Source organism: Chaetomium tenue (genome assembly GCF_020726465.1).
Source record: "Chaetomium tenue strain MPI-SDFR-AT-0079 chromosome Unknown F5144scaffold_2, whole genome shotgun sequence".
Classification (NCBI taxonomy): domain Eukaryota; kingdom Fungi; phylum Ascomycota; class Sordariomycetes; order Sordariales; family Chaetomiaceae; genus Chaetomium; species Chaetomium tenue.
Window position 1 is genome coordinate 284,167 of NW_027117330.1, and position 25,148 is coordinate 309,314.

General features: G+C 57.2%; 13 protein-coding genes across 13 annotated transcripts; 6 read left to right on the forward strand and 7 right to left on the reverse strand.

Annotated features, from left to right (window-relative positions):
• Positions 1-106: 106 nt before the first annotated feature.
• Positions 107-1,261, forward strand: F5144DRAFT_609250 (uncharacterized protein; the record flags this gene model as incomplete). The annotated part of the gene is made up of 3 exons (XM_066791624.1): positions 107-507; positions 571-1,029; positions 1,094-1,261. The coding sequence occupies 3 exons, from the start codon at positions 107-109 to the stop codon at positions 1,209-1,211; spliced, it is 978 nt and encodes a 325-aa protein (XP_066645756.1). The 3' UTR covers positions 1,212-1,261.
• Positions 1,262-1,325: 64 nt separating this feature from the next.
• F5144DRAFT_639670 (acyl-CoA N-acyltransferase) lies at positions 1,326-2,262 on the reverse strand (the record flags this gene model as incomplete). The annotated part of the gene is made up of 1 exon (XM_066792721.1): positions 1,326-2,262. The coding sequence occupies one exon, from the start codon at positions 2,260-2,262 to the stop codon at positions 1,534-1,536; it is 729 nt and encodes a 242-aa protein (XP_066645757.1). The 3' UTR covers positions 1,326-1,533.
• A 331-nt stretch (positions 2,263-2,593) lies between these two features.
• F5144DRAFT_88094 (uncharacterized protein) lies at positions 2,594-4,157 on the reverse strand. The gene has a single exon (XM_066793515.1). It carries the CDS (start codon positions 4,054-4,056, stop codon positions 2,866-2,868), a length of 1,191 nt encoding a protein of 396 aa, XP_066645758.1. The 5' UTR covers positions 4,057-4,157; the 3' UTR covers positions 2,594-2,865.
• A 1,202-nt stretch (positions 4,158-5,359) lies between these two features.
• On the forward strand, positions 5,360-6,183 carry F5144DRAFT_559632 (uncharacterized protein). The gene is made up of 2 exons (XM_066788154.1): positions 5,360-5,897; positions 5,969-6,183. The coding sequence occupies exons 1-2, from the start codon at positions 5,594-5,596 to the stop codon at positions 6,139-6,141; spliced, it is 477 nt and encodes a 158-aa protein (XP_066645759.1). The 5' UTR covers positions 5,360-5,593; the 3' UTR covers positions 6,142-6,183.
• Positions 6,184-6,282: 99 nt separating this feature from the next.
• F5144DRAFT_589737 (uncharacterized protein) lies at positions 6,283-7,052 on the reverse strand (the record flags this gene model as incomplete). Its single annotated transcript, XM_066790083.1, has 3 exons — positions 6,283-6,414; positions 6,457-6,573; positions 6,636-7,052. The coding sequence occupies 3 exons, from the start codon at positions 7,050-7,052 to the stop codon at positions 6,283-6,285; spliced, it is 666 nt and encodes a 221-aa protein (XP_066645760.1).
• Positions 7,053-8,341: 1,289 nt separating this feature from the next.
• F5144DRAFT_88136 (uncharacterized protein) lies at positions 8,342-9,140 on the reverse strand. The gene is made up of 2 exons (XM_066793516.1): positions 8,760-9,140; positions 8,342-8,568 (listed from the first exon to the last, which is right to left on the reverse strand). Exons 1-2 carry the CDS (start codon positions 8,962-8,964, stop codon positions 8,411-8,413), a joined length of 363 nt encoding a protein of 120 aa, XP_066645761.1. The 5' UTR covers positions 8,965-9,140; the 3' UTR covers positions 8,342-8,410.
• Positions 9,141-9,709: 569 nt separating this feature from the next.
• Positions 9,710-11,124, reverse strand: F5144DRAFT_598915 (uncharacterized protein; the record flags this gene model as incomplete). Its single annotated transcript, XM_066790976.1, has 3 exons — positions 9,710-10,004; positions 10,082-10,704; positions 10,777-11,124. 3 exons carry the CDS (start codon positions 11,122-11,124, stop codon positions 9,710-9,712), a joined length of 1,266 nt encoding a protein of 421 aa, XP_066645762.1.
• Positions 11,125-11,953: 829 nt separating this feature from the next.
• Positions 11,954-12,948, forward strand: F5144DRAFT_639680 (uncharacterized protein; the record flags this gene model as incomplete). The annotated part of the gene is made up of 2 exons (XM_066792722.1): positions 11,954-12,046; positions 12,104-12,948. 2 exons carry the CDS (start codon positions 11,954-11,956, stop codon positions 12,542-12,544), a joined length of 534 nt encoding a protein of 177 aa, XP_066645763.1. The 3' UTR covers positions 12,545-12,948.
• Positions 12,949-13,299: 351 nt separating this feature from the next.
• On the forward strand, positions 13,300-14,832 carry F5144DRAFT_589739 (uncharacterized protein; the record flags this gene model as incomplete). Its single annotated transcript, XM_066790084.1, has 3 exons — positions 13,300-14,367; positions 14,402-14,788; positions 14,824-14,832. 3 exons carry the CDS (start codon positions 13,300-13,302, stop codon positions 14,830-14,832), a joined length of 1,464 nt encoding a protein of 487 aa, XP_066645764.1.
• Positions 14,833-15,257: 425 nt separating this feature from the next.
• On the reverse strand, positions 15,258-16,452 carry F5144DRAFT_88175 (uncharacterized protein). The gene is made up of 2 exons (XM_066793517.1): positions 15,469-16,452; positions 15,258-15,393 (listed from the first exon to the last, which is right to left on the reverse strand). Exon 1 carries the CDS (start codon positions 16,088-16,090, stop codon positions 15,485-15,487), a length of 606 nt encoding a protein of 201 aa, XP_066645765.1. The 5' UTR covers positions 16,091-16,452; the 3' UTR covers positions 15,258-15,393; positions 15,469-15,484.
• A 7-nt stretch (positions 16,453-16,459) lies between these two features.
• On the forward strand, positions 16,460-19,537 carry F5144DRAFT_559646 (pectate lyase superfamily protein-domain-containing protein). Its single transcript, XM_066788155.1, has one exon. The coding sequence runs from the start codon at positions 16,690-16,692 to the stop codon at positions 19,255-19,257; it is 2,568 nt and encodes an 855-aa protein (XP_066645766.1). The 5' UTR covers positions 16,460-16,689; the 3' UTR covers positions 19,258-19,537.
• Positions 19,538-20,180: 643 nt separating this feature from the next.
• On the forward strand, positions 20,181-20,861 carry F5144DRAFT_88214 (uncharacterized protein). Its single transcript, XM_066793518.1, has one exon. The coding sequence runs from the start codon at positions 20,216-20,218 to the stop codon at positions 20,759-20,761; it is 546 nt and encodes a 181-aa protein (XP_066645767.1). The 5' UTR covers positions 20,181-20,215; the 3' UTR covers positions 20,762-20,861.
• A 1,516-nt stretch (positions 20,862-22,377) lies between these two features.
• On the reverse strand, positions 22,378-23,265 carry F5144DRAFT_484367 (uncharacterized protein; the record flags this gene model as incomplete). The annotated part of the gene is made up of 2 exons (XM_066785437.1): positions 22,378-22,891; positions 22,961-23,265. The coding sequence occupies 2 exons, from the start codon at positions 23,263-23,265 to the stop codon at positions 22,378-22,380; spliced, it is 819 nt and encodes a 272-aa protein (XP_066645768.1).
• Between the last annotated feature and the right edge of the window lie 1,883 nt (positions 23,266-25,148).

Below are 25,148 nucleotides of genomic sequence, written 5' to 3' on the forward strand. Positions count from 1 at the left end.
TTTTCCATGGGCAGTCTCGCCCCCTCTATCTTTCGTTATTACATTTAGATTCGGCCCGCAACCAGCTTCAGTTATCGACGTGCTCCATTGAATTCAACTGTTCACGATGCGCAACCACCTCGTCTCCTTTGCTTTGGCCACGGCCGCTGCCCTCTACCTCCCGTCCGGAGCCAATGCCGCTCGGCCGTGCGGCGGTTCCAATGGAGGGAGTTTTCAATATCGTCTAGGCGACGTGAGATACGACGGCCCGGATCCAAGCAAGAACAATGATCTTGCGACCATTGCGGCCAGCCTTCAGGGCAGTAACGGAACGCCTTTGTATGAATGCGTCGGGCAGTGGCCAGAGGCTTGGGCCGGGTGGTACCAAGGCGAGAGTAATATCATATGGGCGGACTGCATCTACACGGGCGCTGGTGCAGGACCGGACAATACCGTGTCGTTTGCGGTCGACTGGGACAACAAGACTATGTACTTGGCCCACACGTTTGCCTGCTCGGACGCAACAGGGTAAGGCTCCATTGCAATCTTACTGTTCCCATCTTTATGATCCGCGCTAACTTCACCAAACAGATCTCATGGCCTAGCCACGGGGTCGATCACTCTCGACGTCAACTGCACGACAGCAGATGATAGCAGCCACTGCGTCCCAAAGACCACGGATTCAGGGACCCGCCCAAACCTCAGCATCGCAACTGTGTTGGTTCCTGGTTCCGAGAATACAGCCCCAACATGTGTCGACACATCGAAGGAATACCAGTCGTGGAGGGTAGAGGAATGGCAACGCAGCTTCAAGATGGAACCCGGGGCTTCGCCGATTGATCCAAAGCTGAGCGAAGACACGGGCCCATCCTTCACGCTCAAGAGCTCGGCAAACGGCAACACATTCAACTGCTCACCCTCGGAAGGCGAGGATGGCGCTTTTGTGGGCAACTGCACGTCTTCGGAAGGAACTAGCACCACGGCAGACTTCCGCTTTGATCCGTCGCTGAACATGCTTGAGATTTCGGAGCACTGGGCGTGCGAAGACGCGTAAGTGCTTGCTATCAATACCCATTTTTGGGGGTGTTGGCTAACAGAATATGATTACCGCTAGACCTTCCCTTGATGTTGTTGGTGTGGGCTATGTGCAGGCGGCATGCGAGCGGGTCTTCAACAGCGACAAGTTCATTTGCTCGTCAGCCCCCGTTTGGATTGGCACTGGCGTTGTGTGAACGGGTGGCCGTTCAAAACGGTGGTTTGTCAGAGTTGTGCGAATCTGGGGTGGCCGTTTCAAAACGGTGATTTGTCAGGGTACCTAGTTGGTGGGGCAAGGGAAACGGATGTTAGACGGATTAGGAAATTGACAGGGGGCCATGTCAAAAACCACCATTGCAATCTGCACTGTGCACATGTACCTATGTACCTGAATCCCCACTTATACCTCTACAATATACTGCGTACCCTCTGCCCCACATCCCCCTAAATCCGATCCGATCCGATCCCGCAATGCAACCACTTCCCAACAACCCGGGACGCCCCCCTCACCCCCTCCACTCATACCCCCACATCCACCCCATTCCCCTCCCCCTGCACACCCACACCCACCCCCCCCAACCCCAACCCCTTAACCAAAACCACCAACCTCAACCCCTCCCCCCCCACCAACGCCCTCCCCCCCAACCTCCTCAACTCCTCCACCGGAAACGGCCTTTCCTCCCCCGCCACCACCCCAAACCCCCTCCGCACGTACCACGCGATCAGCTCGGTGCGCGACGCAAGCGTGGTCAGCTCGAGCTGTGTCGCGCCCCACGCCCGTGCCGCGTACCCTTCGGCGTGGGCCAGCATGCGTCGGCCGATGTGTGTGTTTTGGTGGCGGGGGGAGACGGCGAAGAGGGAGAAGGTGGAGGTGCGGGGGGTGGGGGTGGTGGTTGTGGTGGTTGTGGTTGTGGTTGTGGTTGTGGTGGGGGGTGGGGGTTGGGTGATTTCGCAGCAGGCGAGGAGGGTTTGTTGTTCTGGTTGTTGTGTTGAGGGGGAGGGGGGGGTGGTGGTGGTGGTTGTGGTGGGGTTGGGGGTGAAGGCGAGCAGCAGGGCGCCGGCGGGGTTGGTGATCTTGGCGAGGAGGCTGGCCTCGTCGATGCGTGTGCCTGCGAGCAGGTCGGTTTCGGTCGTCCAGCCGAGCCGGCTCCCTTCGCCGCGGTAGGCGGACTCGATGAGGGGGTGGACGAGGGGCAGGTCGGCGGCGGTCGCGACGCGGAAGTGTAGGTCGGGAGTGGTGGCTGGCATTGCGGTGGTCTGGTGGGACTGGTGATTGGTTGTGTTATGTTGTGTGAGGACACTGAGATGGTGCTGGAAAGCTGGAAATAATTGCGGTGGGTAAGGCGTTGTGTTTGTTGTTACTTGAAAAGGGCGAGTTACTGTTATGGTGATAAGTGGTTATAAGTCGGAAATATTGACCAGACTCTGACTCATGTCATTGTCAAGCGAAGGGCGTCGGTTGTTGCTGGGTTTTCAGGGGTCAGCCATTCGACTCATTTATTGGGCCATTACAGGCATCTGTTACCTCGAAATTCCGCCCGACACTAAGATAGTTGGAAGTTGCCTTGCCTGGGTACCGCTACTTGTGCATTGAACTCCGCAGGATAAGTTCGGCCCCACGTCTCGCCCTGAGCTTCCAGTCCAGGTCCGTCGGCTTGGTCAGTCTGTTGCCTCTCCTCGGAAGCCTTTTCGAATCTTGCGGTGCCACACCATAACAAACGCAGCGTTGTCATTCAAGTTTCTCTCCCGCTGCAGCTGACATGCTCCACCAAATGGCTCTCGGATAGCCCGGTAGCCCGGCTCGTCTTCGTCGACATTCCTTCCCCCGACCCCGGTCTGCACCACGCCGTCTCATGCGGGCCTCATCGGCCCCCTTCCCCCGTTACGGGAATCCTTTGCCGTAGGTTCGCCGTTTCGACGTCTCCCTTTGTCTTCGGCGTGACGCGTTCCGCGGCGTCGTCGATACTGCTGCCCAAGGGGCGTGGCGCGGTGCCGTTTATTTTCAGCACGATTCTCCTCCCCTTCGGGTTCCTCCTCGTTATTTGCATCGGCGACGGCGGCATTGGCGTCGGCACCTGTTGTTGACCCTTGCTTAGTCCCCAAGACCCTCCGTTCGCCCAACTTGGGTGGCTTTTCTGACAATCCAAGCCCTGACATGAACCAGGAGAACCACCCCTGGTTCGGTGGAGCAAAATGGCCAATGTCTTGAACATAGCACTTTTGGTCCTCGGGCAGGTTGAGCCAGACAAAATGCGTGTTGCTGTTGATGCGGCCCTCCATGACAAAGTCGCCGATTTCGGGCGGGATCTTGAGCGCCTCGAGGATCAGGATGGGCTGGTAGGCGGGGATCAAGAGATGCAGCCTCGTTGGGCGGACGGTCCGGCCCTCCTCCCGGGCCCGACGTTCCCTCTTTTCGATGTGTCGCCTGGCCGCGAGCATGAAGACGAAGGCCGTGTCGATCTGGTTCGTGTAGCCGCAAAACCCCGGTCCGATCGGCTCCTTCTCCAAAAGGTGGTAGAAGCCCGGGTACCAGTCGTTGTCAGGGTGGTAAACGAAGAACCAGTGATCGCAGACAGGGTCGAGCGAGGTTTGCGTGACTCTTTCCCGGATCATGTCGTGGACGTATGGCGGGAAGTCCTTTTGTGCGATGAGGGCTGTCTGGGCGGCCAGGCTGGTGGCCATGTCTTTGAGGCGGGCGTCGATGAGCTGAAGGACCTTGATTCCCTGGTATGTCAAGACGACGTTGGTCGCGATGCCAGCAGCCGTCGCGATCATGTTGAAACTGACAAAGATTCTGGCCGAGTCGGCCATTGACCCCCCAATCACCTGCATGGAGGGGATGAACTCTTTGGCTTTTGAAACCATGTCGTTCACTTCGCTTGCGACGGTGCTGGCATCGCCCATAAACTGCTTGGTGCTCCTGAGTCCAGCTTCGATTGTCTGGACGATCGGCGTAGCCTTGACGGCATACTCGACGGCGGTCTGAAAGGCCTTCTTCCTGAGCCGCTTGTTGCTGGTGATCCATTCCCACGCTTTCCCCATGATGGGTGAATCAGAGGAGGGGGATGGGAACCCGGAAGATGTTGAAAAGGGCAAAATGTGGTTTGCTTGTTCTTTATCCGGTGGTCGACTGGAAGTGACGGGACGGTGATTTGACGTTGAGTCGTCGTGGACTGAAGGGTCGGAGTAGGTAGGCGGCTCAGACTTGTCGCCTCAACTCTTTACACTTTCTCGATCTCAAAGGGATGTTTATCATTTCTTTGGGCTGTGGAAACTGGAAACCTTCCCATGATCTCCATTTAGTGCTGCTGCTGAGGTGCTCCCCTCAAACTGGGTTGGCGTCGGGGCCCTCGGGGAGCCAGGGGGCCTGTGGAGCTGATTGGGCTGGCAAGGGTAAGGCGCGTTCCCATTCGCGTTGCGTGGTCCCTGTGGATTTGCTGCCCGACACGAAACGGCCCCTTCGCGAGGCGGTCTACGTGTGCATGGTGACAACCAGCAGGAGGAAGAGCTTGCGGTGTGCATCGCCTCAAGACAAGGGCCAGTCATGGGCTCATTTACCCATGTACCGTGCACGCTCCGCCAACACATTCGTCGCCTCGATTTAGGAAGATATCGACACCCCCCAAATGCGTTTACTCACACGCTCCTTTGAGTCCTTTTACCCCTCCTCGACGCAGACCCCAACGGCCCCATGCCCAAAACCCATCTTCTGTCCCTATTCGTACATGTAACGACGTTGCCTGCAGGTGATCACTGTTGGAGATCTCGTGTTTTTACTCGTTGTATCTTGACGCCATGATTGGGAATGGACATGAATCGAGAATCCTGGGTTGATTGGTTCTCAATAACTTCTCGCGATGAACTTGGATGGCGCCATGATGAACCTGGGAGTGTCTTCGTCATGGCCCACTATCTGTCTGTCAGGGAAGCACTGTACAATCGCAAAGCCACCGAAAGAGAACTTCGGTGCCATGAGCGGAGGCGCGCAATAGACAATCGAGTACCCCAGAGCTTCTCGACATTTGTTAGATGCTCTCATCAACGATGCACTTCAACCCCAGAAACAGCAAAGTGGGGCGCAGCTGAGGTGGAGGGCCAATCGTGTTCAGGAGGGCCCAGTGCACCACCGCAGCAACCTGGAGGAGGGCTGAAGGCCTAAGAACTGGAAGTTAATTTCGTGGGCGATTGATTCAACGGTTGCTGGAAAACTCGTGGTAAATTCCGAAGCCGTGATCCCGATGGTCCCGATGGTTGCTGGGGAGCTGAAGCTGGGGTGTGCAGAAAGAAGCGATTGGTTCCATGCTCGCCAAGAGAGGTGAGTTAAATAAAGCACGTCCTTGCCAAGGCTCAAGAGCATGAGCAAGCGCTGCAAGATGCGTGAGAAGCCGTCCTGCACCAAGCAAGCTCAGTCGCCTGCTTCAGTTCTTGCTTTTACCAACATGTCTTTCGGAACTTGGGAGGGGTGAAACTCGGATGGCAGCAAAACGGCATGGGCTTCTTCTGATCGAAGCTCGGCAGAGTTGAAGCAACGGATCATGGCCCGAAGGCAAGGACATCAACGGAAGGGGTTATAAGAACCATGCACACCTCTGATCAAAAGAGAAACAAAAATCCAGATACTAAGTTATCTTCGTCAGCTTTCGGCACCTTACCTTTCTTGTTGCTTTCGATACAAACTACACCCCTCGCCCCCCTCTTCTTCCAAATTGCATTAATAAGGGCAGTATTCGGTGACATTGTTGCCATGGCGGCAGGCGAGTTTCATACGACACCCGCAAGCCAAGCACAAGCCGATATCTGCGGCGATGTACTGTGCTTCCTCGAAGCTTTTCGACGACAGAAAGTCGTGTCAGCCCCCTGTTCACGTCTGCTTAACATCAACGGTATGAGAATTGAGTCCAATTCGTGGTCCCGGGGTACCATACCTGGGTACCTATACTGACGTTGGATTCAGGCTCCGTTACCCTTGACGACTGTTGTTCTGAATCGCCCACCCGCAGGACATCCCGAAACCCTCAACAACTTCGTAGCGTCAACTCAATGTCGTCAACGAAGCCTGAGCTTGGCGATGTAGTTAGCCGGGAGCCCGGGACTTACCAACAGGACTCGGAGGCTATGAAGAAATGAGAACAGAAGCATTTGCTCCGCGGTTCTGCTACTTGTTTGATGGGGTTGGTGGAGATGAATCTCCGTTGCTATTCTACACTGTTACTTCGGTACATTGTTTAGTGATACATATTTGGTTTAAATCCAGCTCCCTGGCCCTGTCTACATTTTCTCCCTTTCCATAATACTCATCAACACCTCCACATCATCTACCTCGCCCGGTAGCGCGACCGACGGGCCAGGCCGCGCGTAGAACTCTCTTTCGAACTCGGCAGGAAAGAAGCCAGAATACTCCTAGTCAATGATTGCCTTGATCTTGAGTGAATCTGGATCCACGATGACATTGTTCGCAGATAGATCGTTGTGGCAAAATACGAGGCTATGCTCCTCCCGGGGACGCATCCTCCATGGCCGGCCGTCGGACTTTCTCATAACTCGGTAGGGAGGTAACACCTGCTTTCTCTTCATCAGAATATTGCCCCCTTTACTGCAGCGGCAACTTATTGGGGGCTTACCATGCCGCCAGGCCCACCCCACGTGTTCGACGTCAACGGCTTCATCGTTTCGACATGCTTCTGAAGTTCCTTGCTGACGATCCTTTGCTGTCCTTCATCGAGGTCGTTCATCCCAACGCCTTCGACATACTCCGTAATCAGGCAGGCTGCCCCGTCATCCTCAAAACAGGCATGGAGTTTTGGCACCGGGATGTCTGTCTTTTCGGCCAGGAATTTGAGACAGGCTCCTTCGTTCAGGATCCGCTGCACGTTCAACCTCGGCACGTGCATGAAGCCGTTGTGTTGTTGCCATTCCGTTGGTCGTAGGCTCCGCTTGATCCATAGGTTACCGCATCGATAATACTTTCTCTCGGGTGTGATGCCGATGCAATATTCTTCTCGCTTGGCGTTCAGCTCGTGGTTGGTTGGAGGCGCCATCTTGTGCATCAGGAAAGCCTTGGGAGGAAAGAATCGGATCACATCCAGAAGGCCGGAAGGCCCCCTGAAAAGTATCCCCACACATTTCTTCTGTGGGATGTGAGAGGGCGCCTGATGGGCCCTGTGCTCGTTTGGGGAGGCGGAAAGGAACGAATCAGATGTTGTTCTTGTGTGACCGAAAGGGGCTGTGGTTGGCTGGTCCGGGGCCGCGGCCCGCAGTAATCCCATGTTTGTGGCTGGATCAGGACGCGAGGCTGTCCTCGCCACACAACGTCTACTCATGCTGCCAACAGCCTATATATTTTACTCAGCGTTAGCTGGGCTGGGCAGGTTTAGACAACGACAATGCGGGCGACGACCTGAGCCGCTTCGGTCTGTACTAAGGTATGACATGCTCATGCAATCTGTTTATTCTCTTGTTGCCTACATGTAGTAGATGTCATGGCCACGATCAGAGGTTGCAACTAGCCTTGCCTTGAGATTGAAGGCCCTAATTCCTATACGAAGGGGCAATCCTTCATCTCCTACTTATTCACGGTAACTTCAGCGCACATCTCAACTCCTCAAACACTCTCGGATTGACAAACCACCCAAGCACATTGCTATCCGCAGCTTCTGACCCTCGCTACGAGCTCATCCGTCAGCTTCACCACGTCTCCCGAAGTCGTCAAATGTGCCAAAGTGAGTAACGAGCACCTCCAGAACCCAAGCATGCCCGTTGTGTTGAGTTAAAGAACGTTTGGTCCCTGTGGGAACAAATCTCCCTTCCTAAGGATGTAGGTATGTTATGTTCGTCAAAACTATCAACTCACCATGTGTTTGGCAGTGTCCAATGTCCCCGAGGCCACGTCCTAGCCGTCACCCTTTATTGTTCACCAGGGGTTGGGGCGAGCACGTCGAAACCCGTTGCTCGGAAGATATGGGGGGCAGGATGGAGGAATGGGAGAGGTAGAGTTCAGAGCGATAACAATGTACTTAGATAGCTTTACTTTTTGTTGGTGTATGCATTGTTTAACATTGCTTTGGGCGACGGAACTGTCTGCAGTTGTAGATGAACACTAGAAACAAGAAACCCTCAGTTCACTGTGGGGATGCACCAACCCCCCGTTCCCATCCATCTCATCCACATAACTCACTGTAGTCTCTATTTGCATCAACTCACGCAAAAAAGAACGCAACACATAACCCAGCATCACAATCACCAAGGGGACGCAACAAGCCCTCCACATTCACACTCCAGTCTCTATTCCCATCCTCCTCTTTCTACCGAGCTGATAGGTACCTATCTACTCCTCATTGAACCCTCTCCCCAATAACCCCACCACCCCATCGCAGCAACCTCTTTGCGCCCTCCATACCTAGTTGGCGGTAGCCTCCCTCAAGTTCTGGATGATGTTGGCGCCGTCATGGAGCCCGCCGCCGGGGGCGTTGGCCCGGCACAGGCTCTTGCCGCGCTCCACCACGTTGTTGTCGCACGTCAGGTTGCTCTGTGCGATGCAGCTGAGTCTGCCGCCGCCTGTTGGGGGGAGAAGGGAAGGGGGTGTTTGTCAGTCAATGTTCTTTTTGTTGTTCTTTTTCCCTTTTTGGGGGAGGGGGGAGGGGGGGATGTTTGTGTGTCGTTTTGTGTTGTGTTGGTTGGGGATCAATTGGGGGAAGAGGAAGGTCGGGGGGGGGGGGGGGGTAGAATAGGGAGAGGGCAGAACGCACAGTTGTTGCCGCCGGGCACGCAGCGGCCGGTCTGGCCGTTGGCAGCGGTGCAGGTGTCCTGCTTGAGGCTGGTGTTGGCAACGCAGCAGGTGCCTTGGGGCACGGGGCGGTTTTGGTTCTGGCGGGCCACCACGGAGGGGTCCTTGGGGAGGGCGGAGGCAACGGCGACGATGCCGAGGAAGATGGTGGCGACCGAGAACTTCATTGTGGGCGGCGGTGCTGGGAGGCGGGATCGGTTGTGGGAACGTGAGGCGCTGGTGCGAATCGGAAAAGGATGGGCAGCTGATTAAGGTACGTGCAGTGTCGAAAGGGACCGGCCCAGCAAGAAGAAGAAGCGAAGTGAGAGTGCAGGGCGAGCTCGAAGTCTAGCTTGAAATGTTGAAGGTACTGATCGTGAGAGGCAGAAATCAACATGACTTTATATACTCAGTTCCACAAAGAACGGTGGACATCACCGCAGCCGGTTAGCCGATGCCAGACATTCTCGAACGAATGTTGAGACCTCGTTAATCCTGCACTTTTCCCAAAGTGGTGGTTGCATGGTTTCTAACTGTGGTATCAGGGGCTGTTTCTGGAGTCTGAGACGGACAGGAATGTTTGCGAGTACCACGCTGATGGCTTCGTAGTGGCCGAAAGTGGGTGCTGGCCCCTGGACGTGTGCAAACGAACCCCTGTTTCGCATCATCTTCAGCTCGCGCCTCGCCCAACTCCGCGCTCGCTTGGCCATTGCTACGCCAAGAATTCTCGGACACGGCAGTTGAACATTACACCACGAGCCTCGTTAACTTGGTCCTCTCTTGTTGTTATGTTTCCAATCTGACTACTTCGTACACGACATGATTCTCGCCAGCCTCCAACTCCCAGTATGAACCCAACGCCCCCCCCCCCCCCCCCCCCCCCCCGTCGTTCCTTTTGCCCTCCGCCCACCGTCCCCCCCTCCCCCGTTCTCTTTAGTGCGGGCCCTTCCTCCCCATTGCAGTCCTAGCCATGTCGTCCAACAGGCCCTCAAAGCGGACGAGGTCCGCGAGCAGCGACATGTCAAACCGTTCCACCATCAAGTCAGTCGAATTCCGATGATCCTCCTCGAACTTTGTCCACCAGCTGAATTCGGCTTCGAGCCAAGTCACAACACCGCGCAGCGCGACCTCATGTTCCTCCAGCAGAGTGCACTTCGCCACGCATTTGGCAGCAAGCTTTTGCAACTCAAAACTCCTTTCCCGTTGCTCGATCAGCGCCTTTTCGTTGCTTGTGGATGGCCGTTCGTGCTGACCCTACTGTTTTCCACCGGCGCTGTTCTTCGCTGACCACCAATGGTCGGCAACGACTTGGGGGGGGGGCTCAGGACGCCAAAGAGGGATGCCGGGGAGAGCGAGGCAGGCCCCAGATTTCGTGCCGCCTTCTCGATTTCCTTGCAGCCGCCTTTGGAGCAGCTCTGGCTGAATTTATCGTGTATTGTCTCCTCCAGGTCGCTGAACATGTTTTTCCATTCTTCGCGCCGCTTCGGCCCTGCCTTTAGTAATTCGAGCAGTTGAGACTTTCGGTGTTTGAGAGTTGACGCCGGTTGCTGATGGAGCCAGCGGCACCACACGGTGCGGTAGACCACGCCCAGTCGGTGCTGGATGGATTGCCAGCGAGATGCAAAACCGCTTCTCGGGATCCGGGGATCGAGAGCTGCAGAGGCAGGAGAGTCCCTGAGGAGGTGAAGGAAGCGGACGAGATCTTTGAACTCGCGGGCCAGCTCGTGGCTAATGGTTTTGTATAGCTTCATGGATTGTCGGCGCAGCTTGGTCATCGACGGTGGGGAGTCGAGCTGGCGGTTGAGGGCTTCGCAGGAGATGCTTGTGCTGGCATCAAGCATTAGATCGGGCGTTTGGCTCATGGCACACCGGCGGAGGAGATCCTGTACGCCCTCGTGAGTGGCCTCGGTCGCGGCAACCAAGCTGCCCTAGATTGTCCAATGGATCGCCGGAGCGTCGGGGAGTGTTCCAACGGGGCGAAGTGTAGGCAGCTCGTCGACAGCGCCGAAGCCGGCAAAGACGGCGATGCTGCTGCCGCAAGTCGCCAGTATCGAACCGGCGTCCCATAAAAGGGTGCCTGTAAAGCTGAACACGTCGGTGACAGCGCCCCATGTCAAGGATGCAAAATACCGCATCGTCTGGTCGACGAGGTACAACAGGAATTGGATGGAAAAGGCACCGACGACGATAACGAAGGCAACCACGGCGACTACAACAAGCACCCCCAAGGCGACCTGTAGGATCCAGCGAATGGGCCGCGGCAGAGAACGAAAGAACGGGTGCGCTGGGATGAACATGTCTCCAAGAGTCGTCAGCAGCCCCAGCGCGGCTTCAATACAGCCGGCCATGGCGCTGAGGGTGCTGGGAGATGCGGGGACACAAGAAACAGGGGGCAGGTGGCTGAAGTTGGTGTAAAAACGAGGGCAAGTCAGGGGAATAACGGTGGTGCGCAACAGGTTGCGGCAATGCGAAACTTAGAATCGCCAGTGGTGGGCAAAGAGAACGACGTGATGGCGGGGGAGAGAAATCGAGAGAGAAACATGGGCGGAAAGGTGCCTGGTTCCCCTCCAAGCTTCCAAGTCGGCTGAATCGGGCATCCATCCCAACAGTTTGTCTTCTCCACCGAACATGGCCGCGTTTGATGAACTTGGGCGACGGGACGGGCACCTGCAGCTGGGATATGGAGTCATCCAGACCTTCAACACTCAGCCACTTTGTCACTGGTGAGCGCCTCGCAATCCCCAAATTTGAGAATCCAGGTGTGAGTGGGTACGACTTTTGATTCCCAGGGGCAGGGACAGCAAAGCACTTGAAGCAGGACAACCGACAGCCCGGCGAGTGGCTCTGTAGCCGTTGGGAGCCCAGACACGCTGCCCCTTTTACGCCACGAAACAGTGTTTTGCTGCCGTTTTAGTGGCTAAGAAGCACCGGGAGATTCCGGGCCCAGCACACGAAGCGACACATCCCTCAGGTTGAAACCCGTGACGTTGGATGCATGTGCAGGTCGGTCGTGCCGATCATGGTGCGTGGCAGAGGTGCAGTTGAGAGGCTGCACGCAGTCATGATCAACATTTAAACCTGTCACATCCATTCTTGTCCTCTCATCTTGCGCTTCATCTCATCACAAAACTTCCGCTCGATACCCAAATAACCTGCCTCCACTTGCGTTTGTTTACCATGCTCGCCCTTCCCACTCTCACGCAATCCCTGGTCTGGGCGGGGTTCATGTCTCCGGCCCTGCGCGCAGCCGACGACACCAACGTGGCCAAAGTCTGCCATGCGATCAAGACACTGTCATCGGTTGACTAAACCCTGGCGAGCCGGCAGGTGAAACAAGCACACGACCAAACCCAAGACGGCCCGCCGTTGCTCTGGCCCCCATTGCCACACGACCTTTTGGGGGTGGATATTCTGGCTTCACCTTTCTCGTCTTCCCCTGCAGACGGGAACTACCCAGCGTGGCAACAATCTTTGGAGACTGCGACAGCAGAAGCCCTGGAGCCCTGGCTGCGGCCGGGCGTGGGCAACAAGGAGCTCCACGACGCAGCCGAAATCGCCTCCCTTTGCCTTCGACGCCCAGAACTGCTCTCGGTTTACCTCAAGTTGGTCCAGAGACTGACGGAGGGCTGGCTGCCTTGGTATCGCGCCGTCACCCGGGACAGCAGCAAGCGGTGGATGGTGTTGGGAGAGATCTGCGGCTGGGGGGAACAGGGGGAGGGTGGCTCCGATGGTTCAGGCGGTTCAGGTGGTTCAGGCTCGGATGATTGAGGTTTGGCGGTCTGATGTGGCTGAAGAGGCTTATCATATTACGGTCTTGGGCGGAGGCAAGGAAGGGGGGGCATGAGCGGGGGTGTGCATGGAGAGAGCGATACGTATTATGTGATTGAATGTGCGTGACGAAGAGCTCCCGTCTCTTCGCCGGCCCCCTTTCCGGAATGCCCGTCCCCAACTCCTGGCATTCACCCTTCCCACTTTTGCTCGGTGCCGGGCCTTCGTTTGCCCCATTCGATCCTGCTCGCAGTAATATTAATAATTATAGTAACAAGTCCACAGCCCCCCAATTTTCGCATCGACAGCACGATCCAAGCACGGGGTTGTGACGGCCGTTTTCGGGAAAGCCACCGATATCTCCTTTGAGTGGTGCCAGTGCTGTCACACATTAGGGGGTGGCAAAAGCCCGCAAACGTGCATGCAAAAAGCGGACCACCAAATGCGTGGCTGCAGCCCACCGACGCTCCCGCTCAGCTGGACGTTTCCGGTCATCCTCGTTTGCTTGATGGCAGACGGGACTCGCTTGTCCCGAACCCGCCCATGCAAGTGGTATTACCTTGCAACACCCCATGGGAATGGCAAAGATCCATTGCACATTGCACCGTTCCTCCTCGTTGCTCACTCCCACCGAATTTCCTGCCCCTGATTCCCATAAACATCCATTTTGTTTGTCTTCGTTGCCCCAAACTTCTTGCTCGACCGCGGCACCTCGTTCCCGGTCAAAACGTCAACACCAGCCTGCCCCGACAACGATGACATCGCCCCAGCACCGAAGGCTGACGAAGGGTGCAAACCCTCCCGCCGCCGCCCCTCCCAACCCACTACCCGCTTCTTCCGTATCGATGCCTCGTCCCTTCAGCCCGCCGCCTCGAGGCAAACCTGCTGCATCACCTCCAAGGCGACCCCGATCTTGCCGGGTCACCTTTTGCCGCGTGGTGATTTTATTTTTGGCCGCCCTCGTCGGCTTGAATGTGTTGTCGTTGTTCGCATCTGACCCGGACTCCCCGCGGCCTCCTGCCCTGTCGCCACCTGCTGCCCCCCGGGGCGTCGGCAAACCAGCCTACTACGCTTTCACCCGCCTTTCTGTTGTCCCTGACTTGATTGCCATAACTATGGCCATGGGCCAGATTGGCCGCAAGGTTCACAGGCTCCCTTGCGTTCAAAGGGGTTGGGCCGACCGAATGAAGGCCGCATTGTCCGACATGGAACAGCCGGCTCAGCGCTTGGAGTCATGGCTTTACGGCAAGAACTTTCCAGGGAGGCCGTCGGCATCCGTCGAGGGCCGCCTAGCCGCAGAGGCACTCGAGAACGTGAAGAACACATGCCGGGCCGCGCCTCGAGATCTCGACAGGTTTCGGGCGCTACGGTGGCGCGAAATGGGAGGCCACGCAGAATTTGCGGTGGCCGATGTGTTGCACGATCATTTTGCCGAGTTTGAGGACAGTGCCTGGGCCTTCCACCCCGACGAGGAGGACTTGGGTCAGTACGACGACCTGGACCTGGTCGGAAACGTCAACCAGCACGAGGCTGCCGACCTCAACCGCACGGCTGCCAGGTTCCTGTCCCGTCTCCACAAGAAACACCTGCCGGAACTCATGCGTTTCTGCAACATGAACGGACCACCGTTTCAGACCCCGCCTGAGGAATTCGCGATCCTCAAGGCCAATTTCGACAGCATGCTCGAGCAAATCGAAGAACTGAGCAGCTCCGACTGGGCGGAAGCGGCAAGAGCGGGCCTGGAGCAGTATGGCATCTGGGATGGGCCAAAAGCCGGGCTTACTTCGACGGGCCGCCTTTTGGGCCTGGGGATCGGGCTGGGAGTACCCGTGCCGGCAGACCCCCATCTCCTGGGAGGCCCGGGCCGGCGATCAGGAAGATTATCATTGGAAGGACCCATCCCCAGCGGGCCTCAGAGCATACCGGGGGGGCAAGTACGCTGATCCCTACTACTACGCCAGCGCCCTCCGCTGCCTCCTCGCCTCCCAACGCGTCATCCGGGAGGAAGTGCTGCCGCGGGTTCGCAAGTCGCAAACCGGCCTCGCCGAGGCCCAAGCCAAGTATGAGAAGCAGGTCGCGGAGGCGAGCCAGAGGCTGAAGCGCCAGATCGCGGAGCTTGTTGCCGGGCGGGGATGGGAGTTCGTCGAGAGGGTCCAGATCGGGCTGACGTCCGAGGGGCACCGGGTCGAGGTCTCCCGTGCCGAGGCGAAGGGCATTCCCCTCACCGACGTGCGCAACACAACAGTCTGGAGGCGCATGTTCCTGCCGCTGGACGGCAGAACGGCTGACCAGCTGGAGGCGGTTCGCATCAAGGTGCGCAATTACTAGGCATGGAGAGATTAGGCCGGCGAGGGGGAAGCCGGCGAGGGGGAGGAGGGGGGAGAAAGAGGGGAGAGGGGGGGAAGGGGGAGAAGGGCGGTGAACTGACTGGTTAGGGGTGAGCACCTGCCTGCGACAACGATCCTGCCTCTCCAACCATCCGACTGCAAGACATCGACTCAGGATATGGCACCACAGAGACTCCTTATCACCGCCACCATCGACGCAATCATCGCCGGGTCCAGTCAGCCGCTGCGGCGAACCAGAAGGGCCAAAACAACAAACCACGAACGAAACTCGCACCGCCGCGCCAACCTCGCTGGGGAACACTGCCAGCTCGGTCTGCCGGGACCAAAAGACCAAGCACATACCAAGAAGAACAAGCCAAAACAGCAACCATCCCGAAGTGGTCACTGACGCCGACCACGACACTCACCACCACCAATGACAAAGGCCTCGAAAAAGTCGTGCTCGCGCTCGCTTTGGCGGATCGGCAGGGCGCCACTGCCGGCGCAGACACGACTCTTTCTCTGCGCATGGATGTCAATACCAGGTATGTATCGTGACTCTCACTCGGGATCTGCCCTTCCCCGAGAGCAACTTACCAATGGACTGGACCAGCTAACATTGGCCGTCATCGCAGACAACCCCGGGAACCCGTCCTCGTCGAACTCGGCTCCTTCGGAACCCCATCGACAAACCGACAAACCGACATACATACACGAAGCACAGATGGGGTATTCTCCGCGCAACACGAGATGCACGGCCTCGGCAGGGGTCTGCTCCAACACTGACCCCAGAGGAAAGGAGGGATCCAGCCCGTCGGGTCGCTGAATCGGCAGTTTGCTTGCTTTTTCTGCATCCGGGAGATTGTCGAATTCCAACACTTGGCAGGCAGGGAGGGGCTTTCAGCAAACAACGGCTCTGTGCATGGGTGGCGGACAGTTCAGCGCACAAGCAACCCGTCACGGCTCGGGCACAACAATGACGCATTTCCCAAGCCGAGGACCTGTGAAGGGAGCTCCCGCGCCGTCTCCTTGCTGGTTGTGGTACTGTCGTGTTGGTTCGCATTCTCGCGGGGGCGGGAGGGATCCGACGCTGGGCTGACAAAGGGATGCTTGCGCTTCGTGCTTTGTTAGGCCAGGATGCCGGGATGCCGGTTGTTGCATCCAAGAGTTCGCGCGGCGCGGGACGTATCCGTGGTGGAGTGCGAAATGAAGGCCCCATGCCGCTCTCGCCGCCTGTCGTTGCTTCTTCAGGGGGGGGGGCTTGCCAACCCCAAATTTGGATGCACCCTCACAAGCAAACCAGGGACGCCAGTGACCGTTTAGGCAAAGGGCACATTGTTCCTGCAGCTCTTGGCACATTACCACCCTCCCCTGGTGCCTCCCAGCCAATTAGCATGATGCTCGAGATGGAGAAAGTGCCCGAGCGAACCACCATGACCCGGTCGATACCACGCGCAGTCCACGGCACGCATGGGGATGCAGTTCGTTGCTTCTGCATGGACCGTGTGCCGTGTGGAGGAAGTGTGGATGGATGATGGACAGGCCTCGCACTCTCGCACTCGGCACTCGAGGGGGGATGGGGAGGGATGGGGAGGGGGGGGGGGCTGGAATCAACCCGGGGAGGCGCTTTTAAACTTGTCGATCCCTTTTCCATTGATCCTTTCCTTTCCTGAAAGGTCACCTCACCCCTTCGGTCAGCCCTGACAATCTCGATCGGTCCACGATGCGATCAGGATTCGTCGCATCGCAGTCATTCGTTTAAACCATCAGCATCACCAACTCTACCCACACACAGTAGTGCTGTGTAGTTCCCCAAAGATGCATCGTCTCTCGTTTCAGTCACTCCTTGCCCTCTCGGCTCTGGTGTCGGGCATCGCCGCCAACGGGAAAGCGGACGGAGACCACCAGGCCGTCACCGTCGTGGTCAGTCGGACCCTCACGACCTGCCCCTCCCCGAGTCCGCCCCCGCCGTGCTCCTCGCCCGCCGAGTCCGGATCTCTCTCACCGAGCTCGACCGCCGGCTCATCCAGCGCCGACAGCTCATCCGCCCCGTCCAGCTCGCGATCCAGCTCGCGATCCAGCTCGTCTAGCATCCGCAGCACAGCCACCAGCAGCGCCGGTACTCCTGCCTGCACTGACTTCTGGCTCGAGAAGATCAAGCACCAGGGCGTGGCTCCCTTTGGCGGCCCAGACTACGACGTCTTCCGCAACGTCAAGGACTACGGCGCCAAGGGCGATGGCGTCTCGGACGACACCGACGCCATCAACCGGGCCATCAGCGAGGGGAAGCGTTGCGGCCCCGGCTGCACTGGCAGCACCAAGACGCCGGGCCTCGTCTACTTCCCGCCCGGTACCTACATGGTGTCGTCGCCCATCGTCGACTTCTACTACACCCAGCTGATCGGCAACCCCGGATGCATGCCTGTGCTCAAGGCCACCTCTAACTTCACCGGACGCTGGCTCCTCGACACCAATGAGTATGGTGCCAACGGACTCTCCTGGGGCGCCACCAATGTGTTCTGGCGCCAGGTGGCCAATCTCGTCATCGACATCACCAACGTCTCCCCCGAGACCCTGATCTCGGGCATCCACTGGCCCAGCTCGCAGGCCACGTCCTTGTCCAACATCGTCTTCCGGTCGTCCGAGGCCAAGGGCAACCTGCACCAGGGCCTGTTTATCGAGGAAGGATCCGGCGGCTACATGGGCGACCTCGTCTTCTTCGGCGGTGCCCAGGCCATGTCCATCGGCAACCAGCAGTTCACCATGCGCAACATCACCGTCCACAACGCCAAGACGGCCATCCAGCAGCTGTGGTCGTGGGGCTGGACGTACAAGGGCGTGAGCATCAACAACTGCGAGGTCGGCTTCGACTTCACCGCCGCCGACCAGGGGAACCTGAACGTGGGGTCCATCACCATCCTCGACAGCGAGATCAATAACACCCCCGTGGGCATCACCTACGGCAGCCCCAACGCCACCGGCCCCGCCGTCGCCAACAACTTCATCTTTGAGAATCTGCGGCTGGACAACGTCCCGACTGCCATCCGCGGACCCTCAGGCACCGAGCTGGCCGGCTCCTCCGGTACGTCTGTGATCGAAGCCTGGGGCCGCGGCAACGAGTACACGGCGTCCTCCGGCCCGACCTTCTTCGAGGGGCCCATCCAGTCCAACCAGCGGCCGGCCTCCCTCGTGGCGGGCACCGCCTTCTACGAGCGATCCAAGCCGCAGTACGAGAACGTCCCCCTCTCCGAATTCGTCAGCGCCCGATCCGCCGGCGCCAAAGGCGACGCCACCACCGACGACACCGACGCCCTCAACACCCTGTTCGCCTCCGCCGCCGCCGCCAACAAGATCGTCTTCCTCGACGCCGGCATGTACCTCGTCACCAAAACCCTGCACATCCCCCCCGGCTCCCGCATCGTCGGCGAAGCCTTCCCCGTGATCCTCTCCTCGGGCGCCTTCTTCGCCTCGGCCGCCTCCCCACAGCCCGTCATCCAAGTCGGCGGCAGCAACCCCTCCACCTCCACCACCACCGGCCGCATCGAATGGTCCAACACCATCGTCTCCACGCGCGGCTCCCAGCCCGGCGCCATCCTCATCCAGTACAACCTGGCCTCCCCGGCCAACGCCCCCTCCGGCCTCTGGGACGTGCACACCCGCATCGGCGGCTTCGCCGGCTCCGACCTGCAGCTCGCCCAGTGCGCCAAGGCCCCCAACACCACCATCACGGGCGACGTCCCGGCCGACTGCGTCGCCGCCTTCATGAGCATGCACATCACCGCGTCGGCGGCGAGCCTGTACATGGAGAACTGCTGGATTTGGGTGGCGGACCATGATATTGAGGAGGGCGCGGATAATCAGCAGATTACGGTGTATGCTGGGCGGGGGTTGTTGGTGGAGAATAGCAAGGGCCCGTTGTGGTTGGTGGGCACGAGCGTGGAGCATCATCAGTTCTATGAGTACCAGTTTGTGGGGGCCAGGGATGTGTTTATGGGCCAGATTCAGACGGAGACGGCGTATTATCAGCCGAATCCTGATGCGCGGTTGCCGTTTGAGGTGGATGAGCGGTATGCGGATCCGGTGTTTGAGGAGGGGGAGTCCGGGTGGGGGTTGAGGGTGGTGGATAGTGAGGGGTTGGTGGTGTATGGCGCGGGGCTGTACAGTTTCTTTGATAACTATGATGTGAACTGCAGTCAGATTGGGGAGGGGGCGACGTGCCAGAAGAGGATTTTCAGTGTGGAGGGGAAGAGCCAGGTCAGGGTGTATAACCTGAACACGGTGGGGACGAACAAGATGGTGACGGTGGATGGGGTGGATGTGGCGGATTATGAGGACAACATTGATGGGTTTGTCCACACGATTGCGCTGTTTGGGGTGGATGCGTAGAGGAGGATGGTTGATGGTTGGCTTTGTGGGGGGGGTTGGTTGTCATTGTATGGATATTTCAGGGGGTTCAATGGAACTTTGACGACGGCACCCCGGGTTTGATGAGAGATGAAGGCCGAGTTGGATAATGTGGCTGGGGTTGTCGGTCAGGTCGAATGTAGCACTCTGCACTCACTGTGCATTCTTTCCTTGTATATTTACCAGTGTATAAGTAATTAAGCTTCCGGAGCTGGACGCAGATGAATATATCAGCTTCACTGCCACTTTGAAACAGTTGCATCCGTTTGTTTATATGTTACCGTTGAGATGAATCGCGATATCAATCTCTTGCGATGCCACAGTATGTAACAGTGGGAACTCAGGAACAAGAATGAAGGAGAGATAAAAAGGCAAGAAAGCAGACAGAAAAGAATGAAGGAGAATAGAGAACTTAGCCAGTGGCACCTGGCATCGTTTGGCGGCCACAAGCAAATTCGAAACCATCCAGGATATTCGTATGTCGGTAGCATCCGCTTCTACTAGACTTGGACTAGAGAAGGCCCTTGGGCCCAGAAATGTCAATATGTATTGAACCGCCCTAATATACCAAGACCCGGTCGGATGGACAACAAATCATGGCATTTAGTGTGAGGGCCGTGGTTGACAACGCCGACAAAATTCTCTATGTTTACCTTGCCTCCTTCTTTAGGTATGTTATTTTACTTTGGCTCACTGGATTGTCTACATCGAAAGGATGACATGACGTCGGCTGTCAAACCTTGGCATGGCTCTGGATCGTCGTCCCACGCGCCAGCTGCAACCTGGTTGGTGGAGGTTGCAGTGGAGGCCGGCAGAGAGAATCCTGTCAACGCTGATCTTCCTCGAACGGGTTCCCCGATAGTTATTCGTTGCGGCCTTGGGTGGTAACACCTACGTCCAAGCAAGCGGTTTTAGTGGCTCAAATGTGTGGCGTATAGCGATGGGAGTGACACACAGCCTACATACGAGATACACAGCCCATTTCATTCTTAAGTTAAGTACTAGGCAAGGAACTCAACTTCTTCCCATCTCACCTACTATTGCAGTTCTCTTCCACCTATTTACTTTTCAACCTTCCCTGGGCAAAACACACAACCCCTTACACTTGAGCATGGATACCCAAAACAAAGACGATGTCCCCCAGGCTTTGCCCGCGGCCAGTTGCACCCCCCTCGAGCGTCGACTCGTCGCTTGGTGCTGCTTCCTCTACACCGTGATCCTCAATATTCTACTCCGAATCTTCGTCTTGCCACACGTCTCGGGCAGTACCCTCTTGGGCTGTATTGCCCCTGTTACCCGCATCCTTGCGTCGATATTTTCCTTGACTCTTCACGAGTATCTAACGGGCGAGGAGTCAATAAATCCTTGGGTTCGAGGGGCTATCAACATTTTGCCCATTATCCTTGTCGATTACGTATTTGGGGGCTGTGATCGGAGCTGCGGCGCCAAGCACTTTGTGTCTCGGGGGTACTTCGTGACACACTAGCATGATCAGTCACGTCAGGCGAGCAATAAGGATGGGGTTACAGGGTCTATGTTACCTATTATGAAACGGAGAAAGGTACCTATATAAGACGGGAAAGGGGACTTAAGGCTGTAAAGGTATCCAGCTAAATTGCCGGCCTGTAATCATACGTTTCACTTTCTACCTCTACTCGGCTCGTTGCCTTCTTTGATTAACTGTAATGTTCCACAATCTTCCTAGTCCCTGGCTGGGGGCTGGATTTTGTGATTCGTTGTCGATAGGGCAGCGCACAGAACACCGGACATACGCGGGTTTCAGCTCGGCCAGTTTTGTCCCCAACACTCCTCAACACAAGCCCTCCTTAAACCCAACCTCTACGCTCCTTCCAGAGACCGCGCCGACTCCGCGGCCCGCAAAATGGAGGGCGCCCGATTTTTTCGGACATCTGTTACTTGAAAGACAGAGACACACGCCGGTCTTCTCGGATGCTTCCCCTATCTGCCTGATTGCCCGGGCAATCCAACATTATGGCCGGATTTCTTATCCTTCACCCCTAACGCAGGTCACGGATGAGGAGGGAACCGGCAGCCGCGAATGTGGTACTCTATATGCCTGGCTGTGCAGGATCCATGAAGTGCCCAAGTTGCCTGCTGCCGCCGGAGAACCAGCCCCCTTCCACTACCGCAGCGTTTTGGCACGTCGCAGGCTGCAGGAAGCAAAACAGCTGAGGGCTTTGGCGGCAAAGGAGGGCATTGGGGGGAGGATTGGATGCACGTGCTAATCCGTTGTGCTCGCTCCTTGTTTCTGCGTAATTAGGTGATTAGTTCAGCCAGAACGTTCGCTACCTAGTTTTCAACTCGATCCCACCCTTGTAGAACATGCGCGAATGCGGCTCAACCACCAGAAAATGATGCGCTCGTTGGAGCTGGTAGCACTACATGGTCGCGTTGGAGTTGCACACGTTGCAGCAGATCGCCCTCCCATGCGCGGTAGCGACTAGCTAGGTACGGCGCAGAACCGCAGACCTAATTACGTGTACAACTTGCCCTGTCTACTTTTTTGCCAGCGCTGGGGACAGACGAGAAAGCAGCCACTCGTCCTGGTCAACGTTCTGGCTGAGTTTTCGGCACCCGATCCCCATCGACGGATGCGTAGCAAACTTTCACTGTTGTCCTGGACCTCTGCTGCTAGATCTCGTGGTATCAATATTCCTGGAGTCGGCAAAGGTGTTGTGACATAGCACCTAGGAGTGCCGCGGCTTCAGACCGAGTCAGGGGTGGAGACATTTCGGCCTGATATGCCTGTGACTGTCGGAACTGAGGCTATCATGGAAGCTATTGATAAGGCTATGAAAACTAGCGTCATTGAGAGACAGAGCACCCGAGACAAAGAGGGGAAGGAAAAGATCCACGACTTAGAAGAAAGGAATCTGGCTTTGGAGAAGGAGGTTGCTAAGTTGAGAATGGTGATTGAGGGGTTCAGGGAAAGGGAAGCCACGATTGTTACCAGTGTGACACTAAAGCATGTTGCTGTTGCAGGATTGAAGGACATCAGCACAAGACCAGATCACTAACTTGAAAATTTGAATTAAAAAACCATCTCCCTTTATCGTGGCGGACTGAGTGCATGCTTGAATGTCACTTCGCGTCCGGCGCCCCTTCTACGTCGGCTGTGGCACTGGCAGCAGCAGCAGCAGCAGCCGCCCGACGTGCCCTCTCCTTCTTCTTATACTTGTTCCTCCGCACGCAGCAGTAGATACACGAGCCGACCAAGAGGGCGCCGATGACGGGCAGGGCCACGACCGGGAACCACATGAATCCGTCAAGGAAGTTGTAACTGTCGTCGACGTGCCCGGTGTTGTAAGTCTGGTTTCTAAGCGGGATAACGTCGCCAGGGATCCACGTCGGCACCAGTATGCCAGAGGTGAAGGAAGGCGGCTGGGGGGTAAGGTTGGGGATATCGGAGGCGGACCAGGTGAGGCGCCAGCGATGGTGAACAAGGAGGGTGCTGCTGGCAATGTCGGCGCTGGTGGTGGTAGCGGCGGCGTCGGAGCCTGAGTCCGAGTTCAGCCCAGAGATCCAGCGGCCGCACGCGTGGGGGATCTTGGAGTCGACAAGTGTTCTATGTGGAAAGTAGTAAAAATCGTAGCCGCTACATAAGGTACGATTGTCAGTATGTGCGCAAGGGGTGGAGGGATCAGAGAAGTAAGGGGGGGCGCACCGATCGCAGCAGTAGGCCGTGAACGTGTCCGTTGCGTCGCCGGCGGCCATGTCATGGTAGACCCAGCCACTGGGGCACACGCCGGGGTTGAAATCCAACCGGCTCTCCGGGACGACATCGTCCCAGCCATCGGGCATGCATGATGGGTCGTCTGCAACGAGGACTGTGACGAAGACGTTAGTAGAGCCTGAGGATATGTCGACGCTGGTGGTTCTGAAGATGGGGCAGCCCGGCGGTGCCACGAAGGGCGTGGTGAAGGCGAGAAGTGCCGTCGCCGTCGCGGCGGCCGACGAGCTGGACGACATGGCGGCTACCGGCTTGCCAGTTTTGTGTATGTTAGGAAGATGGTTGTGTGTACTGGGTGCAGAGGTCTGCGGGACATGAGGTGGTTGAACAAGGCAGCAGGCGGTCCAGGCTCGCTCGCTTGGGGTGGCGACCTTCGCCTTTTCCCCTCGCTGCCCCGTATTCGGTAACAGGCTAGGCTGGGGGCGGAGCGCACAACTGCATAACCAACTGCATAAAGGTGCGCTGCTACCACGGCGCGGCCAGGGTCGGAGGCGAGTTGCAAGGTGCTTGGCAACCCGGGTCACGGGCCAAAGGGAGGCTGCTTTCACTTGGAAATTTAGCCAATACAACCTTCGGTCAACCAATGCCAAGAGGGGAGCGCTCGCAGCATTCACAGTGCTAGGCACGACACCAGCTATCACGGTCTCCATGGGCATGGCTTTCATGCAGGGACTTTGTTGAGGATACAACCTGACGCAGGAATGTGAGGTGGGAACCCAGTCCAGGCTCAGGGAGGCCTGTCGTATGGGGCAACCCCGAGAAGAATGTGAGAAGAATGGAATGCATCTCTGGAACCAGACCCCCTGTCACCCCCACGTGTAAGTCGAGACCCGCACCAGCTGCGACCTGATCTAGTGCAACGTCCAATATTGGATGTTGGTCCCAAATGTGCATGCATTTATGGTGGGCTGGCTGATCGGGCTTCGGCTCCGTCCCCGCCTCGCCCGAGGACTTCGGTCACCGGGCCAGACTACCTCAGAAAATAGGGATTTTCAACTCCGGAATCCATCCATCACGTCGGGTCTGCCAGGAGAACTACGAGAGAAGTAACCAGAGACTACATGTACCGCGACGTCTTTGTCTGCCTGTCAGAAGACTCCCTGTCGCAAACTCGCAGCGAGCCCGCTTTCATGAAGCCTGCTAGTAATACTGAAGTTGGGGCACCGCGACACAGAAACTCGAAGGCAGGCTCGTCGGTCTGGACCTGGTGATACTCTTGATGCTACCGAGATTACAACTCCACCTATATGGCACACTGTGTTGACTGTCAGTGTCAGGATATGAGATTTCCGTGAATACCTAGACATATTTGGTCTCTTGCGCAATGGCCTTTGGGGGCCGTTACGGGTCGTTGGCGCTAGTGGTATCCACAAAGGCCTGGATCCGACTCTCAAAGCAGTCGCCATGTTGGACGTAGGACGAAGGATGAGCTCTCTCGTTTTTTTTGGGGGGGGGGGGGGATCAAGGCCGAAGCTGGCCCAGCCAGGCAGCCCCGGACTAAGATCCATGGTAACGGCGGCGGCAGCTAGCGGCGTGATGTGAGCTTCAATGTTGGCCAAGGCTGGTATCGTCTCATGTTGAATCCTTTTGAGGTATTTGGTCGCCTTGACACTTTAACCACGGGTATCGGTGGAAAACACCGGTGCAAAAGTGTTGAAGACCGCGGCGTTCTAGGCCTCTCAGACAGCCATTGCCGACAGATTCAAGGAGCACTCGCTTGTGAACTGGCCGAACCAACAAGAGGAACTCCGGCCCCGTTGATGCCCGCCCCGAACGGCCTTGCCTCAACTTCTTCAGCCTTCAGCCAACCGCATATCACTGCCACCCTGTTCAACGTATCGGATTAGCCGCCTGGCTCATTCCCACTTCCTGTGGCCATCCGGGAGCATGCTTCGGCCTTGTGCCCGGAGTCACTGCGGGGATATACACAAGGCTGGTGACTAGATGCATGTGATATTGGTGGCACACTGCTCAGTCTCGTCGTGGGGCTCGGCGTTCACATCTGTTGGGCGGCTCAAGGTCAAGGCATGTTGGTCCGCGGTCAGACGGGACCGGCAATAATCTTGCCAGACCGACCGACTGATACCTCCTGGCTGAACTGGGCCTTGGGGCGATGAGCCAA

Coding starts and splice junctions, on each gene's coding strand:
- F5144DRAFT_88094 (XM_066793515.1), bottom strand. CDS start 4,056: ATGGGGAAAGCGTGGGAATGGATCACCAGCAACAAGCGGCTCAGGAAG.
- F5144DRAFT_559632 (XM_066788154.1), top strand. CDS start 5,594: ATGCACACCTCTGATCAAAAGAGAAACAAAAATCCAGATACTAAGTTA. Junction 5,898..5,968: donor ACGTCTGCTTAACATCAACG/GTATGAGAATTG, acceptor CGTTGGATTCAG/GCTCCGTTACCCTTGACGAC.
- F5144DRAFT_88136 (XM_066793516.1), bottom strand. CDS start 8,964: ATGAAGTTCTCGGTCGCCACCATCTTCCTCGGCATCGTCGCCGTTGCC. Junction 8,569..8,759: donor CGTGCCCGGCGGCAACAACT/GTGCGTTCTGCC, acceptor TCCCCCCAACAG/GCGGCGGCAGACTCAGCTGC.
- F5144DRAFT_88175 (XM_066793517.1), bottom strand. CDS start 16,090: ATGGGGCCTTCATTTCGCACTCCACCACGGATACGTCCCGCGCCGCGC.
- F5144DRAFT_559646 (XM_066788155.1), top strand. CDS start 16,690: ATGCATCGTCTCTCGTTTCAGTCACTCCTTGCCCTCTCGGCTCTGGTG.
- F5144DRAFT_88214 (XM_066793518.1), top strand. CDS start 20,216: ATGGGAGTGACACACAGCCTACATACGAGATACACAGCCCATTTCATT.